Raw genomic sequence first — 18,674 nt, forward strand, 5'->3', positions numbered from 1 at the left:
CTAACCAGTACCCCCTGAGCTCGTGTCTCTAGCTGCATATGTAGCAGAAGATGGCCTAATCAGCCATCATTGGGAAGAGAGGCCCTTGGTCTTGTAAACTTTATATGACCCAGCACAGGGGAATGCCAGGGCCAAGAAGTGGGAGTGTGTAGGTAGGGGAGCAGGGTCGGGGGGAGGGTATAGGGAAATTTTGGGATAGCATTTGAAATGTAAATAAAGAAAATATCTAATAAAAAAAGAAAAAAAAGAAAAAAAGAAAAACGTAAGGAGTGCAATTGAGAAACACACACACACACACACACACACACACACACACATACACACACACACACACAATGGGGTACAGAGCTAAACAGAGACTTCTCAACTAGGAATACCGAATGGCTGAGAAACACCTAAAGAAATGTTCAACATCCTTAATCATCAGGGAAATGCAAATCAAAGCAACACTGAGATTTCACCTCTAACCTATCAGTATGGCTAAGATCAAAAACTCAGGTAACAGCAGATGCTGGTGAGGATGTGGAGAAAGAGGAACACTCCTCCATTGCTGGTGGGATTGCAAGCTGGTACAATCACTCTGGAAATCAGTCTGGTGGTTCCTCAGAAAATTGGATATAGTTGTACCAGAAGAACCAGCAATTCCCCTCCTGGGCATATATCCAGAAGATGCTCCAAATTGTAAAAAGGACACTTGAACCACTATGTTCATAGCAGCCTTATTTATAATAGCCAGAAGCTGGAAAGAACCCAGATTTCCCTCAACAGAGGAATGGATACAAAAAATATGGTACATTTACTCAGTGGAGTACTACTCAACTATCAAAAACAATGAATTCATGAAATTCTTAGACCAATGGATGTATCTGGAGGATATCATCTGAAGTGAGGTAACCGAGTCACAAAATAACATACATGATATGCACTCACTGATAATTGGATATTAGCACAGCTGCTCAGAATACCCAAGATACAATTTGCAAAACACATGAAACTCAAGAAGAAGAAAGACCAAAGTGTGGTCACTTTGATCCTTCTCAGAAGTGGGAACAATATAACCATGGAAGGAGTTACAGAGACAAGGTTCAGAGCAGAGACTGAAGGAATAAGTATCCAGAAACTGCCCCACCTGGGTATCCATCCCATAAACAACCACCAAACCCAGACAGTATTGTAGATGCCAACAAGTGCTTGCTGACAGGAGCCTAATATAGCTGTCTCCTGAGAGTCTCTGCCAATACCTGACTAATAAAGAAGTGGATACTCACAGTCATCCATTAGATGGAGCACAGGATCCCCAATGAAGTAGCTAGAGAAAGTACCCAAGGAGCTGAAGGGGTTTGCAGCACCATAGAAGGCACAATAATATGAACTAACCAGTAACCCCAGAGCTCCCTGGGACTAAACCACCAATCAAACATTTCATCCTAAAGCAAAAATTATACCTTTTTCTTAGCAACTCATTGTACCTTTTCCAAATTTGACCATATAATCAGTCACAAAACAGGCTTCACCAGATACAAGAAGAATGAAATAATCCCATACCCCCTATCAGATCACCACAGAATAAGGCAGGTCTTAAATTCCAACAAAAACAACAGAAAACACACAGACATGGAAGCTGAACAATGCTCTACACTCTTGGTCAAGGAAGAAAGAAAGATAGAAATTAAAGACTTTTTAGAGTTTAATTGAAATGAAGACACCTCATAACAAAACTTATGGGACACAATGAAAGCAGTGCTAAGAGAAAAACTCATAGCTCTGATTGCCTCTAAAAGGAAACTTGAGAGAGCTTACGTTTACAGCTTGACAGCACAATTGAAAGCTCTAGAACAACAACAACAACAAAGTAAATACATCCAGAGGAGCAGACAGCAGAAAGTAATCAACCTCAGGGCTGAAATAAGCCAAATAAAACCAAAAAGAACTATACAAAGAATCAACTAAACCAGGAGCTGGTTCTTTGAGAAAATCAACAAGATAGATAAACCCTTAGCCAGACTAACCAGAGGGCACAGGTACAGTGTCCAAATTATTAAAATCAGGAGTGAAAAGGGAGACATACAATGAAAACTGTAGAAATAAAAAAAAAAATTAGATCCTACTACAAAAGTTTATACTCAACTAAATTGGAAAATCTGGTTGAAATGGAAAATTTTCTAAAGAAATACCAGGCACCAAAGTTAAAGCAGGATCAGATAAACCATCTAAACAGTTGGTTTAGATAACCACAATCGCTAAAGAAATAGAAGCAATCATTAATAATCTTCCAACAACAACAACAACAACAACAAAAAACCCCAAAACCAAAAACCCAAGACCAGATGGATTTAGTAGATCAGACCTTTAAAGAAGGCCTAATATCAATACTTTTCAAACTACTCCACAAAATAGAAGCAAGGAACACCACCCAATTCGTTCTATGAAGCCATAGTTTGCTTTTATCTAAACCACACAAAGACTAAACAAAGACATAGAACTTCAGGCCAAACTCCCTTATGAATATCAATGCAAAGATACTCAATAAAATTCTTGCCAACTGAATCCAAGAACACATCAAAACAATCATCCCTCATGATCAAGTAGGTTTCATCCCAGGGACGCAGGGTTGGTTCAATGTGTGGAAATCCATCAACACAATCGACTACATAAACAAGCTCAAAGGAAAAAAAAAACAAACAAACACATGATCATTTCATTAGATGGTGAAGCAGCATTTGACCAAATTCAGCTTCCTTTCACGTTAAAAGTCTTGGAAAGATCAGGAATTCAAGACACATACCTAAGCATAGTAATAGAAATATACAGCAAACCAGTAGCCAACATCAAAGTAAATGGAGAGAAAATTGAAGCAGATGATGTGATCTTATACTTAAATGGCTCCAAAAATTCCACTAGAGAACTCCTAAACCTGATAAACAAGTTCAGCAAAGTGGCTGCATATAAAATTAAGTCAAACAAATCAGTATCCTTCCTTTACTCAAAGGATAAACAGGCTGACAAAGAAATCAGGGAAAGGATACCCTCCACAATAGTCACAAATAATATTATATACTTTGGTGTGAAAGATCTGTATGACAAGAACTTCAAGTCTCTTAAGAAAGAAATCAAAGATTTCAGAAGATGGAAAGATCTTCCATGCTCATGGATTGGCAGGATTAATATAGTAAAACTGACCATCTTGCCAAAAGCAAACTACAGATTCAATGTAATACTCTTCAACATTCCAAATCAATTCTTAATAGAATTATAAAGAGCAATTTGCAAGTTCATTTGGAATAACAAAAAAACCCAGGATAGAGAAAACTATTCTGAACAACGAAAGAACTTCTGGAGAAATTACCATCCCTGACCTCAAGCTGTATTACAGAGCAATAGACATAAAAACAGTGTGGTATTGGTACAGAGACAGGCAAGATCATCACTGGAATAGAATTGAAGACCCAGAAATTAACCCACACACCTCTAGTCACTTGATCTTTGACAAAGACGCTAAAACCTGGAATTCACTGAATTTACTAGATTATTGAACAGCGAGTTGCCAGATACTTTTGTCTTCACTTCTACAATTCTGAGATTACAGGCTTCATAGTGTCCCTGGCTTTTTTATTTGTGTGGCTCTGAGTGAGTGTGTGTGTGTGTGTGTGTGTGTGTGTGTGTGTGTGTGTGTATGTGTGTGTGTATGTGCATGCCTGTGTACAGGTATGTGTGTGTGTCTGTGAATTGTAGTATATGTATATAGTAGATGTACAATAGTGTACATACTTCCTTATATGTGTGGAGGTCAGAGAAGTACATCAGGCATCCTGTTCTATCACTGTCTTATTCCCCAGGGAAACTGTCTCTTATTGAGCATGGCATTAGGCATAATCCTTCATGATTCTCCTGTCTCTCACCTCCTCAAGTCTGTAATAGCAGACATGTAAATGGCTTCACTCACTTTTTGTTAGCATTCCTTCTAGGATCTGCCCCACAGTTACCTGGCATTGCTGGGAATGCCTGATTCAGTATAAAAGGAACTCTCTCTCTCTCTCTCATTCTCTCTCTCTCTCTCTCTCTCTCTCTCTCTCTCTCTCTCTCATTCTCTTTCTCTCTCTTACCACTCTCTCCTCATTTCCCTACCCCATTTCTCTTCACATGTTCCTGGCCAGCTTCTCCTCTCTCTGTGTGTCTCTGTCTCTCTTTCTCTCTGTCTCTGTGTCTGTCTGTCTGTCTGTCTGTCTGTCTGTCTGTCTGTCTGTCTGTCTCTGCCTTTCTCATCTCTATTCCTCCAACTCCCCTCACTATGTCCTAAAAAACTCTATTCCATACTATATCCATCATATAGCTGATAACTTTGTGGGAAGGGATGTCATAGCATGGGTCTGCAGAGGCACCCAAGACATCCCCTTCCACCTCATCATACCACACTCTACAAAACATATCCTGGTTCTTTCTTTCTTTTTATAAAACAGCAGTTTCACTATTTTTGTGTGTGTGTGTGTGTGTGTAGGTTCTGGAGTTTCAGAACCTTTTGCTTGTGAAGCAAATATTTTTATTCACTAAGTTATTCCTAGCCCTTCACCTGGCTTTCAAAATGGGAATAGGAGAGCTGGTCTCAGGTCCTCATACTTTCAGAGCAAACACTGTATGTGACCCACTGTCTCTCAAAGCCCATGACAATATTTCCATAAAAACAAAACAAACAAACAAAACCCAAACCAAACAACAACAACAAAACCATACCTACCATTGCAGAGGGGAAAACCAGCAGCTTTCTGCTCCAATCTCAAGACTCCTGTTTAAATACCAAGTGAGTGGCCCTCCTGATGCATCTGGATGGTGTGTTTAAGAAGACCCCTGAGAATGGAGTAAATCAGAGACAAACCTAAAAGCTGTAGGATGCCATCTTCACCAGGGATGCCTTCCTACTCCCCGCCTTTTCCACAGTCATCCCTTTCTTTCTATTGACTTGTGAAAATTCTTTTTGAAATGTTACCCCCCCTCATGAAACCTGTGTTCATGCCAAAACAAGAGTCCACTCCTCATGACTACCCACATTGTTCTTTTCATTTAGTCTCCCAGCTGGCTCCACATGTCCTACTCTTGCTCGCCCTCGCATCTCATTGTTTTACACCCACAGGCCCTGTTGGAATAATGATTATAGAAGCACATCAGTACTTCTTTCTTTATTACATACTGTGCTGTCATGGTGATTTATTCATGCCCACAATGCTGTGTGTAATCCCTCCCTCAGAAGGATGAATGGAAAGATATGTGGGTAGGTGAGTGGAAGGATGGACGGATGAAGGGATAAACATGGGTGAATGGATGGATTAGGATCTGACTATAAGAGGACGGTGTACATATGCATGGGTTAGGATTTTTATCTGGAGTTTTGGCTTTACTTTGGTTTAACTTTTCCTTTTAAGTTGTGTTTGTTTTCCAATTTCTTTCACTTGTTTATCAGAGAGAGAAATAACTGACATTTTGTTAGAAGAGCTATCTTTATGCTTTGACAGTTTACTCTGGAAACTTCATTTGTGCTGATGGTTCACCTGAGGTAATCAGAGTTGCTGATAAAAGCCTGGAAAAGTCACAGAATCGTTAGGGGGAGTTGATACAAACTCAAGATGACTGGTGAAACCTTTGAGGTTTGTGGATTACAAGCCAAGTCCTCAGGTCTTCAGTGCAATTATATGATCTGAGTATAATATTTACTTTCATATAAGGTACTATGAGACGAGCTTCAAAATTTGGGTTGAAAATTGTTTTTACTCTGAATAGCCACAGAGTCCGAGTATGAATAGTTGTAGAAGGACGGACAGGTCAGTATTTTTTTTTTTTTCCTGTCAGTGTTGACCTTCAGGTTTCTGATTTTGAGAAGCAAAATTCTTCTTTCCCCAGGCCCACACCTGATTTGTGCTTCAGCACTCTTGGGAATTCAAGGTTAGACTATTTTAGTCCAAAAAGCTCTTTTTTTGAGCTGGTTTGTTGACAAACTTCCAAAACCCATCAAACATGCCAGAATTTGCCTCAAGAATTCTGTCTTTCTCAGAAAAGTAAGCTTGACAGCTTGCTCAGCAGTTATGGGGACAGTAGAAACTCAGGCCTCATTGGCATTCTGGAGCCTCTCAGGGAAGCAAGGTGGCTGGGCAGGACTTGCTGTGACCCAGGAGGTCAGGCAGGGAAGATTCACCACCTACCATTACTGGTGGACCCTCAGGACCTTAGCCGACTCATCATAGTCTGGAAAAATTTGCCAATGCATCATCAATGAAACAAACCACAGATTGCATTGAATAGAGTTTACAATCATGAGAAAAATCAATTTTGCGAAAGAGAGAAACAAATTTCACTCAAGTAACTACCTAGCAGTTGTCAGGTCACTGATCTTGTGGGTGAAATAAGGAACTCTCAGGAATCTGCCCCAGTTAGCCTGGTGCACCTAACAGAAAAAAGCAAAGGTACCTACATGGTCCTTGGAATTCCACAAACATCAAAGTCTCCTCGGGTACTCACTAACATGACATGTGTGGGTCTATGATGTGAGAAATGTTAACTTTCACTTCATAACATCACTAGAAACTCAGTGTATGGAAAGTGGTACCAAGTATCATACTACTTTGCAAAACTTATTGTTCGCACAGAATTACAGACACACTGACCAAGAGCAGAAAGCAGAACCCAAGGCCTTCCCTCCCTTTCTTTTCTCTCCTTGTCATTGGCTGGGTAATCAGGAGTGTCCCATCTTACACAAGATCTAGGTCATTTTTCCACCTCTGTCACCTATGTTCATTTTTTTTTCTTTTTAAACAATACTGTATAAGAGCTCATCTCTGTTTTATATCCTACTTAGGTTAGAGATTATAAGCTGTAGATTGTTAGGCAACCTTGGCTGTTAGTAACTTATAACTTTAAACTTCCACTGTGGATAGCCAGGGTAGCCACGATAATAGAATTTGGGTGGGAGTGGCTAGCTTAGGGGATTCCAGTATTTTCTGTACATCTGTATCTGGACCTAAGATGACTCAAGTTATTTTATTTTGAAAATGAGATAACAGATTTTATTTCTTACACATGCTAGGTTTTCTATAAAAATAAGATTTTTAGGTCCTGTACATCTGACCTGCATTCTTGCCATAAAATACTGCTATTCTGAGAATGGGGCTAGATCTGTAAAGATCCAAGATTTGACTCTGTATGTATTGTCTTTCTGACATCTCTTTATTTAAAAAAAACAAACAAACAATTATTAGATATTTTCTTCATTTACATTTAAAATGCTATCTCCTTTCCTAGTTTCCTCTCCAAAAGCCCCCTATACCCTCCCCCTGCCCTGTTCCCTAACCCACCCACTCCTGCTTCCTGGCCCTTGCATTCCCCTTTACTAGGGCATATAATCTTGGCAAGACCAAGGGCCTCTCCTCCCACTGATGGCCAACTAGGCCATCCTCTGCTACACATGCAACTAGAGACACAGCTCTGAGAATACTGGTCTTTCTGACATCTCTTAACTGGCCATGTCCTTGGATTTTAGAAACACTTCCCCAAGTCTGATATACTTCTGACACTCTACCTCATCTGGGAGAGAAGAGGGAACCTCTCCTCTGCTCTGCCCAGCACAGCTGGTTTGCTTCTGCTGGATGGAGAGTTCTGTCTGTACTCTTCTTAGAGCTTAGAACCCAAAAGCTTTTTCAAGTTTGTCACTACTCATCTGTGCTGTTCATCCAAAGTACTAGAACATATGCAGAAAAGGATTAATAGAATCAAGCCATGGAGATGGGAAGAATGCTCCAACACACACACACACACACACACACACACACACACACACACACACACACTATGTATATATACATCCAAGGAACAAAACAAAAAGAAAAATATACTATAAACCAAGAATATCTGATAGCACTGAGATCGTATAAATCAGCCAGAAGGAAGAGCCCTGGTAGGAAGCCAGTATGAATCAGGAGAGGAGAACTGAGAGAAGGTATCAAGACTGACATATGGATGACTAGAACAGCACCACACCTCCAGGATCAAATGTTACAATGAACATGTGGAGCATACAAACTCAGGAAAAAAACAGTTCTTTGTGAAGAACAAACAAAGAGTCCCAGTGCTCATGATCAATTGTCATTAAGTCTCTGACTTTCCAACTTCTTGGGCATCTCCTACTCTACAAAGTGCTTCCTTTATATGTCTCTACATCTAGCACCCTCCCTGTCCACAGTCTAAGTCTTTGTTCCAGGGCATGAGAAGATGGAAAACACCATAGGTCTCCCTCATACTCCAGTCCATGCCTATAGCAAAGGCACCACTAATCCTCCCTAAAAGCTTTCCAAGTAGTGTTTTTGCTCATGCTTTCTGATTATAAACTGCTCACTTTGGACATTGTCTGCAAGAAGAAATGTAGAAGACTAGGAGTCAGGTCTATATATGCATCTACCTCATAAATTTGTTAAGATCTTGACTTCTTGACTTTGACTATCTGGGTTCCATACTAAGAGAACGCGGGGACAATATGCTAAATGAAATAAGGATCATGCATGGAATTTGACCAGGGTGTTCTCAAAAGAATCAAGGGTCAAAAATGGAGATTTACCCCTAAGAAATGTTCAAATCCTTAGTGATAAGAGAAATGCAAATCAAAATGATCCTGAGATTCCACCTTACACCAGTCAGAATGGTTAAGATCAAAACCTCAGATGACAATACATGTTGGAGAGGATATGGAGAAAGAGGAACACTCCTCCACTGTTGGTTGGATTGCAAACTGGTACAACAACTCTGAAAATCAATCTGGAGGTTCCTCAGAAAATTGGAAATAGATCTACCTGAAGACGCAGCTGTACCACTCTTGGGAATATACCCAAAAGATGACCCACCATGCCACAGGGGCACATGTTCCATTATGTTCATAGCAGCCTTATTTGTGATAGTCAGAAGCTGGAAACAACTTAGATGTCCCACGACAGAAGAATAGATACAGAAAATGTGTTTCATTTACACAATGGAATACTACTCCGCTATTAAGAACAAGGACATCTTGGGTTTTGCAGGCAAATGGTTGGAACTAGAAAATATCACCCTGAGTGAGGTAACTCAGACCCAAAAGGACATACATGGTATTTACTCACTAATAAGTGGATATTAGCCAGAAACAAACAAACAACAAACAAACAAATAAAAAAGTGTACAGAATTCCCAAGATACCATCCACAGAACTCAAAAAGTTTAACAAGCTGAAGGCTCAAGTGAGGGCGCTTCAGTCCCACTTGGGAGAGAGAAGAAAGCAATCATAAGTGGGGAGGGAGGGAAGGATCTGGGAGGGAAAGTGGATGGGGTTGGAAGGTAGTGGGGGAGGGGGAGAAGGGAACCTGACCTGGTATTGGGTGAGGGAATAGGACTGAAGTCCTGAGGGCCACCAGAAAGAATGTAAACAGGCAACCTCAGGAAATAGGAGGTTGGGGGACCCCAAGAATGCACCAGAGACCTGGGATGTAAGAGACTCCAGGACTGAAAGGAAGGTACCTTAAATGAAATGTCTGACAGTAGGGAGAGGGAACCTATAGAGCCCACCTCCAGCAGAGAGACAGGATAATAAGTGAGGGATGGGGTGGTCATCCCACAGTCACATTTCTGACCCATAATTATTCCTGTCTGAAAGAATTACAGGGATAGAAATGGAGAGGAGCCTGTGGAAAAGAAAATCCAGTGACAGGCCAAAAGTGGGATTCAGCTCAAGGGGAGGTCCCAAGGCCTGACACTATTACTGAGGCTATGGAGCGCTCACAAAAACGAATCTATCATGACTGCCCTCTGAAAGACCCACCAACCAGCTGAACAAGTCAGACGCAGATATTTGCACCCAACCAATGGACAGAAGCAGCTGACCCCTGTTGTTGAATTAGGGAAGACTGAAAGAAGCTGAGGAGAAGGGCGATCCCGCAGGAGGACCATCAGTCTCAATGAATCTAGACCCCTGATATCTCTCCAATACTGGACCCCCAAACAGCATACACCAGCTGAGATGAGGCCCCCAACACATATACAGTAGAGGACTTCCTGGCCTGTGTTCATTCAGAGATGATGCACCTAACCCTCAAGAGCCTGGAGGCCCCAGGGAATTTAGAGGTCAGGTGGGGTGGAGGTTGGGGCATCCACATCAAGAAGAGGTGGGGTGCAGAGGAGGTGTGGAATGTGGATCAGTTGGAGGATGAACAAGGGGGTCAGACAATGGAGTATGGAGTGTAAAGAATAAATTAAAAATAAAATGAAAAAAAAAAAAAAAAAAGAATGGGGATTTACCCAGCTCTGTTTTCTCAAACTGGAGGGAGCTCCTTGAGACTGAGCCACCAACCAGGAGCATACATGGGCCAGTCTGAGGCCCGTGGCACAAAAACAGCAGAGGTCTCCCTGGTCAGGAAGTGGGAGAAGATAAGCTTAATCATTGAGAGATTTGAGGCCCCAGGGAATGGGGAGATTTGATGGGGGGGCACCCTCTCAGAGTCAAGGGGGAGGAGGAATGGGATGAGGAATTGTGGAAGGGAGACTAAGGGGCCAATGACTGGAATGTAAATACAGAAAATAATAATCGAAGTAAAAAGAAAAGAATTGGGATTTAAAGGCTGGAGTGGGTTAAAGGGGATAGATAACAAAGCATATAACTAAGTTGAAGTTGGATTAAATGAAGCTGTGGTATTCCATATATGATGCCAGTGTAAGGAAAAAATTCAAAATTATAATTTGTAATTCTCATATTAACTTTACCTGGGAAGATGTGAAAAAAAAAATGTCTAATCACCTGAGAGGATGCCCAGAAGACAGACCAAACTAAGGATACCACCAAAACCTAATTTGGCAAACATAAACTTATCCTTACTTACACAGCATTGGTAAAGGCTTAGTTAAAAGAGCATCAGTGATAATGCAATAGCTGCTAGTACACTGCACAGCCCCACCCTGTTGTGAATGACAACTTCATGGAAGTTTCAAGAGTCTCCCTTCCCTAACCTTCCCCTCCCCCTCTGTGTTGGAATCTCACAAGGAAATTTCCAGCTGTGGAAAGCAGAAAGGAATAATGGATTGACTTCCAAGTCAGGGTCCTGTGACTCTACCCCCACCACCTGTTACTAGGCAGGGTTATTAGCTCCATTCATATTATCCTAAATCTAGTTACCTCTATATTGCTTGGGTCAATTCTTTGCCATGGCTATGAGGCTGAGCAAACCTCTATTCTAACACTGTAATGGGTGACTATATTATATACTGAGAAAACAGGCCATACTGCTCAACAAAATAGCATATGTTTCAGTAACTATAGATACTTATTCTGAGTTGACATTAGACAATATATGTACATATTGGGAGATTCCATGTTAGCATATATAGTTGCTTAATTTTTATGTCTTAACTAAAAGTCTATCTCAAATAAGACTACATGTCTAACCATGAAATAGTAACTGAATGTTTTGCATAAAACTCTAAAACAGTACATTACCAGCTCAGAAAAAAAAAGCATAGATGCATATATACCACATTAACCCTCTATTCAAATTATCCATCTCCCTACGCTGGTTGTTCATTCCCACTATACAGCAGAGAGTCTTCAGAATTCTAAGGACGGGGTTCTAGAAGACACTGAATTACTCATCCAGAGTTGTCACAATAAAGACTATGTCCTTTTCAACTCCAGCCCAGAGTTTAGGATGAAGAGATCAGATTGATTACAAATCAGGCACTGGCCCCAGAAAAGCCTGATGCAGATGCCTGTGGCACTTCCGTCCTGTCTCCTTAGGGATTGTTAGAACAGGGACCTGAAACTTTATGCCAGATTACATAGCCTGAATAAGACCACAGCTACCTGCATTTCCTGCAGATGCAGAGAGTTTAAGAAGCGGTCTGTCTTCCCATCCGGAAAAGATATAAAGAATCAGATATTCCATTTGACAAAGGATGGGTCAAAGACTCCTTAGAGGGCTTTCTTCACAGGAGTTAGAAACGCCTCTCTGAAGGTTTCTCTGGCCTGTCTCAGTATTCCTTGCATACAACTACATATTTCTCCACTCTCCCTATCTCCCACTTATTGTTACTGTTATAAATTTTCCCTCCAGGTTTTAAAGCAAGCTTCTCCTTAGCTATAAAGCCCAATCATATCTAGATCTTCAAGTATTGCATTATATTTGCCTGTTCTCTCCGTTCCATCTGAAAGCCCAGTCACAGCCTTTAAGCTCCCTTAATACACCTCATTGGAGGGAGTTATGTGATGGCGCCCTTCTAAGACTTCTTCTCTTGTTCAACAATCACCAGTGGGAGTTTCTTTTTCAGGCTGGTGTGTCTGCACTACGTACAAATGGATGATCCATAGATTCTACATAAGTTGGTTCTAGTCCATGTCTCCTTGTAAGAGAGATCCTCTAGACTTCAAGAATATTCCTAGGAACTATGCAGCCTCAAAGACGAGAAGCAAGGATAGCTGCCATAGGAAACACAACGATGTTTCTTTCTCTCTCCTCTCTGCTCTCAGGATCAGATGTAGCTGACTTTGATGGCTGGAGCTCACTTCTCTACAGGTTCAATCAGAAGACAATGAGCACCCTCAAAGATGTGATCTCCCTGAAGTTCAAGAGCATGCAAAGGGACGGCGTTCTGTTCCACGGGGAAGGACAACGTGGAGACCACATCACCCTAGAGCTCCAGAATGGCAGGCTAGCCCTATACCTGAACCTGGGTAAGATCAGACCCATGCTTATATATGCATCTAACTGTTGAGGCCAGAGGTGAACCTGGGTATCTTTTTTAAACACTTACCTTTGTGGCAGTCTCTCACTGAACTTGTAGCTTACTGATTTGGCCAGACTGACTGAGGAACACCAAAGAACTTCCTGTCTCCATTTCCCCTCTCTGCTCTGCTATTCCCCCATGCTGGGACTGTAAACATGGGTTGCTGCAGCTGGCATTTTAACTAAGGTCTAGGGATTGAACTCAAATCCTCAAACTTGTGCTGCTTTGTCAAACATGCTTTAGATATTAGCTCTGGTGTGTGTGTGTGTGTGTGTGTGTGTGTGTGTTGTATGAACATTAAATGGAGTCACTGAAGCACTATCTAAGTAATCTATTTTCTTTGTCTTCATTGGAGTAGCAATGGTTATTTTTAAATATTTCATCTTAATGAGGTTAGAACAGCATTTAGTGTTTTGGGGGGACCAGAGGTATCATTCTGATATAAGGCAATATGAGAAGCTACAGCACAACTTTTCAATATCTTTAAAAACCACATACTTAAAATTAACTTTTTCATAACTCAAGCTTTAAAAGAAATTAATTTTCTCTTAAGTTTTATGTCCCGCTATAATGAGCATCTCAGAAGAGCCATCTAAGCATAAAACATAACAAATAAAAACAAACCAACTAAACAAACAAACCCCTAAGTGTCAGGAAAAAAAAAACTTTAATTGTTTTATTCTTCTTAATGGGAGGTAATATGTGCAAATGTCAAAAGTAAGTTTGGGGTCTTTCCTATGTTACGGTGGTCCGAGGCTGGAAGGATGCGTCTGGGACCTGAATGGCAGTTGGTTTGGTAGAGTCCCTTCCTGCCTCTCTGCCATGCGCTGTGTCTTCCCTCTCTGGATGGGATAATTCCTGGGTTGCTTCAATGACAGCATATCTACATTTACTCTACCCAACTTCTCTCTCAAGAACAAAAGAGAGGGGGATCTCTTATGCCTTCTCATGGAAGAAAGGAAGGAATGCAGGCCAAAGGAGGTAGGTATTGAGTTCTTTAGTGCACAGAAGAAAACCAAATGAGCTCTCCTCTAGAAAAAAAGGGAACAGAAAAGATGTATATTTGAGCAAAAGGAAAGTTTTTTTTTAAAAATTTTAAAATTCATGACATTCATTGATTTATTTGAATGTGGTTGTGGTGTGCTGTGGCACAAGTGTAAAGGTCAGAAGACACCTTGCATAGTTGGATCTTATGATTTTACATGTAGTTCCCTGGAATCCAGCTCAGGTCATCAGGCTCAATGGCACATACTTTAATGTGATTAGCCATCTGTCTAGGACCAAAAGGGGCTACTGTGTCTGCTACTACATCCCTCTTTCCCTACTAAGAGTTATTAGTATAAAGAAGAGGAAACATATTGTTATTAGTATTTAGTAGACTACTATATAGTAGACAAGGAAAAGTATAGTTCAGTACAGGGTACAATCTCAGTGTTCACAGAGGATGTCAGAACAAACTATATTTTTGGAAGAAAACATGAGAATTTCCATTGTGCAGCCTTGCTCCCCAAAGCGAACAATGTAGGTTTTATTCTGGTCCTTCTGAAGTAGAAGCTCCAAGTGTCTTCTTGGCCTTCATAGTAAATATGAGAGAAAGAAATAGGAAAAACCTACAGATTTCCAAGCTTAATTGATATAATTGATACCTGACACATAAGGAGAATAGAAATGTGAGGGCTGGGGGATGACTATTGCTAACTTTCTGGTAATAAAAGCATAAGGATATGAATTCAATCTCCAGTACCCACAGAAAAGCCAGATGCGGTACATGCTTGGAATTCCATTACTGGAGAGGCAAAGACACAAGGATCACTCAGTTTTACTGGCCATCCTGCCTAGTTTATTTGGTGAGTTCTAAACCAGTGGGAGACCTTGCTTCTTTGAGTGAGTGATCCTTGTGTCTTTGCCTCAAATAAACAAACAAAAAAACTCAAAGCACCAACAATATGGAAGATCAACACTGGAGATTGACCTGCATGCTCTCTCTCTCTCTCTCTCTCTCTCTCTCTCTCTCTCTCTCTCTCTCTCTCTCTCCCTCTCTCCCTCTCTCTCCCTCTCTCTCTCTCGCACACGCATATGCATACACATACACGCATGCGTGTACACATGTGTACATGTACACAGAAGCACAGAATATAAGTAAGGAAGGTGGGTAAACTACCGACGTACATGATACACTGCTGTTCAAGTGGCAGTTTGTAATATCCAGTTATATGTGCTGTGTACTTTTGTGAAGAGCTGGTTCTGTGGAGAAATTTCACTAGGCAGTTTCCTTGTCCTACTAGCCAAGAGTGGAACACAGGCATTTATTATTTTTTTTAGAATTAGTCATTGGGAATAAGATTTTACTCTTCAATCCATGGGGATAGATTGTCTCCCCTCCCAATATTCACAGGATTCCTTTCTTTATTTTTTTTACCTTTTTATTTATTAGTTATTTTCTTTATTTACATTTGAATGGATACAGAAAATTTGGTGGTACATTTACACAATGGAGTACTACTGAGCTATTAAAAACAATGAATTTATGAAATCCTTGGGCAAATGGATGTATCTGGAGGATATCATCCTTAGTGAGGTAACCCAATCACAAAAGAAATCACTAGATATGCACTCACTGATAAGTGAATATTAGCCCAGAAACTTAGAATACCCAAGATACAATTTGCAAAACACAAGAAAGTCAAGAAGATGGAAGACCAAAGTGTGGATACTTCATTCCTCCTTAGAATAGGGAACAAAATACCCATGAAAGGAGTTACAGAGACAAAGTTTGGAGCTAAGACAAAAGGATGGACCATCCAGAGATTACCCTACCCAGGGATCCATCCCATCATCAGCCACCAAATGCAGACACTATTGTACATGCCAGCAAGATTTTGCTGAAGGGGCCCTGATATAGTGGTCTCTTGTGAGGCTATGCCAGTGCCTGGCAAACACAGAAGTGGATGCTCACAGTCAGCTATTGGATGGAACACAGGGCCCCCAATGGAGGAGCTAGAGAAAGTACACAAGGAGCTGAAGGGGGCTGCAACCCTATAGGTGGAACAACAAGGAACAACAATGTGAACTAACCAGTACCCCCAGAGCTCGTGTCTCTAGCTGCATATGTAACAGAAGATGGCCTATTCGGCCATCATTGGGAAGAGAGGCCCCTTGGTCTTGCAAACTTTATATGACCCAGTACAGGGGAATGCCAGGGCCAAGAAGTGGGAGTCAGTGGGTAGAGGTGCAGGGCTGGGGAGGGTATAGGGAACTTTTGGGATAGCATTTGAAATGTAAACACAGGGTTCCTTTCAATTGGCCATGGGATCTGACTCTGTAGAATCACAGAGGTAAGAACCACACAGGCAGATGGAGGATCAAAGTGTCTATGAATTGTGTGGCTGGGGAACTGTTGTGAAGTACCGAACAGGAAAGATGTCAGAAAAGCATGCAGGAAACTCATCTTTACAACAGTTCAATGTTTTTAAGCGAATCTGGCATGTTGGGTGATCCCAGCACATACAGATGAAGAAGAATAAAAATTCTGTCAAAGAACACTAACAGATCTAAGTGTCCACTGGGGCACTGGGGCAGCATTCAGAGGTGAAAGCTCTGAGTTGTGTGACAACTTATCAAGACAATGATGAGAGTCCAGTGACCATACATTTTATAGCTCCTTTAAATTTCAGGCATTTTATTAAGTAAACTAACATGTATTACAGAATAATTATAAAGTCCACTGAAAGGCATTGATTTCCAATTTTCTACATTTCAAGAGTCGGCATTCAGGCACTTAGAATTTTGTTTTCTGCGTTTATTTAGTCAAACCACTTTTCACTAACTTTAATGTAAGATACATGACTTTTAGTAAGAAAAGAAAACTAACTAAAAAAAGAAATGGATATAATTTATTTATAGCCTCTTTTTGAGTGAATTGGGAAATAAACATGTGGGTTGGTGAGATTGCTCAGTGGATGAAGGTGCCTGCTGGCAAGGCTCACAACCTGAATTCAAACCCTGGAACATGGAAGAGGAAAGGAGAGAACCAATTCCCACAGCTCTTCCTCTGGCTTGCTCAAGTACACCACTGCATGTTCACACTCACACTGTCTGACACAAATAAATACATACATACATACATACATCATAATACATAAATAATTGAACTTGTGAATATGGATGCTCAAGTACACCACTGCATGGTCACACTCACACTGTCTGACACAAATAAATACATACATACATACATACATACATACATACATATATACATACATAATTGAACTTGTGAATGTGGATGTAACCCAGTAGGAGATTATATTAAGAACTGCACCATCAGGTTCAGACATTGAATTCATCCTCAAAGTTACTACAGAAACATATGAAACTCATTGTAGTTAAAGTGGCATTCAGTAATTCACATAACTGAAAACATAATTTCATAGTGCTACTTCTGGCTATTATAATAGTTATTCTAACTCTAAAATATAGAGGAAAAGAAACATCTTTTGATCTTCTGGTAGATTTTTCTTGCTTTATGAGTTCAAAGTGTTGACTGGTGCTTTTGAACAGCTGCATTTAGTGCGCATTTGCACAATTCTGTTCTACTTGTATACATCCTATATGAATTATGTTAAATTGTTAGATATTTTGTTTATTAACTATGCCTTTTAGTTTAATCTAAAAATATAGTTTTCATTCATACATATTTGAAAATGTTATGAGAACTTCCAATATGCCACATCAACAACTCATATCCTATTGTTGATTTACATGTGTTTAATCTCTCCTCAACCTCCTAAATATTATCTTCAATTTTTAAGTCATTAGTCTTTTTTCAGCCACTATTAATAAGTGAAATAATAAATAATAATAATAATAATTATTATTATTATTAAAGTGAAATAGTAAATAATAATTTATTTCCTTATAATACAGTTCCAGAAAGCAGATGAATAGGTTAAAAAGCCAAGACATAAAGATTCCTATCTAATGTCCTGATTTTGACTTTGTCATGTAACTTGCTCTGTCTTCACCTCAGTGACCATGATTTCTTAACCTGTTCATCTGAAATATTGCACCAATGAGGATCAGCCAGCACAAACTGAATACCTTCCAACAAATGCAAGAACCAGGCTTACAAGATCTAATTACACAGTGAATTAGTGGAGAAACCTGCTGGGAAATTTCCTCTGATTTCAAAGCCAGGGTAGGCTGTTAGAAGAGAAATTATGGTGATCCTTTTTTCATTTTCTGTTTTTTAGATGTAATAGTGATAGACAAGTGTGAGTGCAGGGTGTTTCCTTGCACATATGGGGCACATATCAAGAGTGAATATCTCACTCAACCTCAGAGCTCAGTGAGATGGGGGCATCTTGTGAGGCAGTTTGCACTGGAAACCTCAGTCTCTACTGACCAGGGCTGAAATTCCAGTGGGCCAGCACACCTACCAGCCTTTTACTAGGGTTTCTAGAGATCTGAATTCGGGTCATTAAGCTTGCACAACAAGGACTTGGACTGCAGAGTCATCTCCCCAGCCCTCATATAATGAATTTTCAATAAAAAAATATTTTCAGGGTTAAAGTAAATGAAACAGAGAATGCAACATACAAAAAGTCCAAGGTCAGAAAGATTCCCTCAAACTATAATACAAAAAGTGAACTAAATCCCAATTGTTAGAAAAACAAAAGGGTAAAAGTCAGAGAATATAGCTCACACAAAAAAAAAAAAAATGAAGAGAATTTTCAACATTACCTATACCAAGAGAAACACACAGTAGGTGGCTCAGAGGGTTACATGTTTGCCACATAAGTGTGAGAATCTTAACTTGTATCACTAATACCTGCATAAAGCCAGAATTTTTATACCACAGCTTTCTTACTGTAGGGAGAGAGAGAGAGAGAGAGAGAGAGAGA

The 18,674-nt window shown here is 40.3% G+C and overlaps 1 protein-coding gene across 2 annotated transcripts in view; it reads left to right on the plus strand.

Moving 5' to 3' along the window:
* LOC110335694 (contactin-associated protein like 5-3) overlaps nt 1–18,674 on the plus strand; it is a 514,066-nt gene that overhangs the window by 161,362 nt on the left and 334,030 nt on the right. For both annotated transcript variants that reach the window (XM_029531381.1, XM_021217999.1), the window contains exon 5: nt 12,518–12,721. In XM_029531381.1, coding sequence (XP_029387241.1) covers nt 12,518–12,721 — 204 coding nt within the window. The remainder of the gene's footprint in view (nt 1–12,517; nt 12,722–18,674) is intronic.

Source organism: Mus pahari, chromosome 18 (assembly GCF_900095145.1).
Source record: "Mus pahari chromosome 18, PAHARI_EIJ_v1.1, whole genome shotgun sequence".
Lineage (NCBI taxonomy): Eukaryota > Metazoa > Chordata > Mammalia > Rodentia > Muridae > Mus > Mus pahari.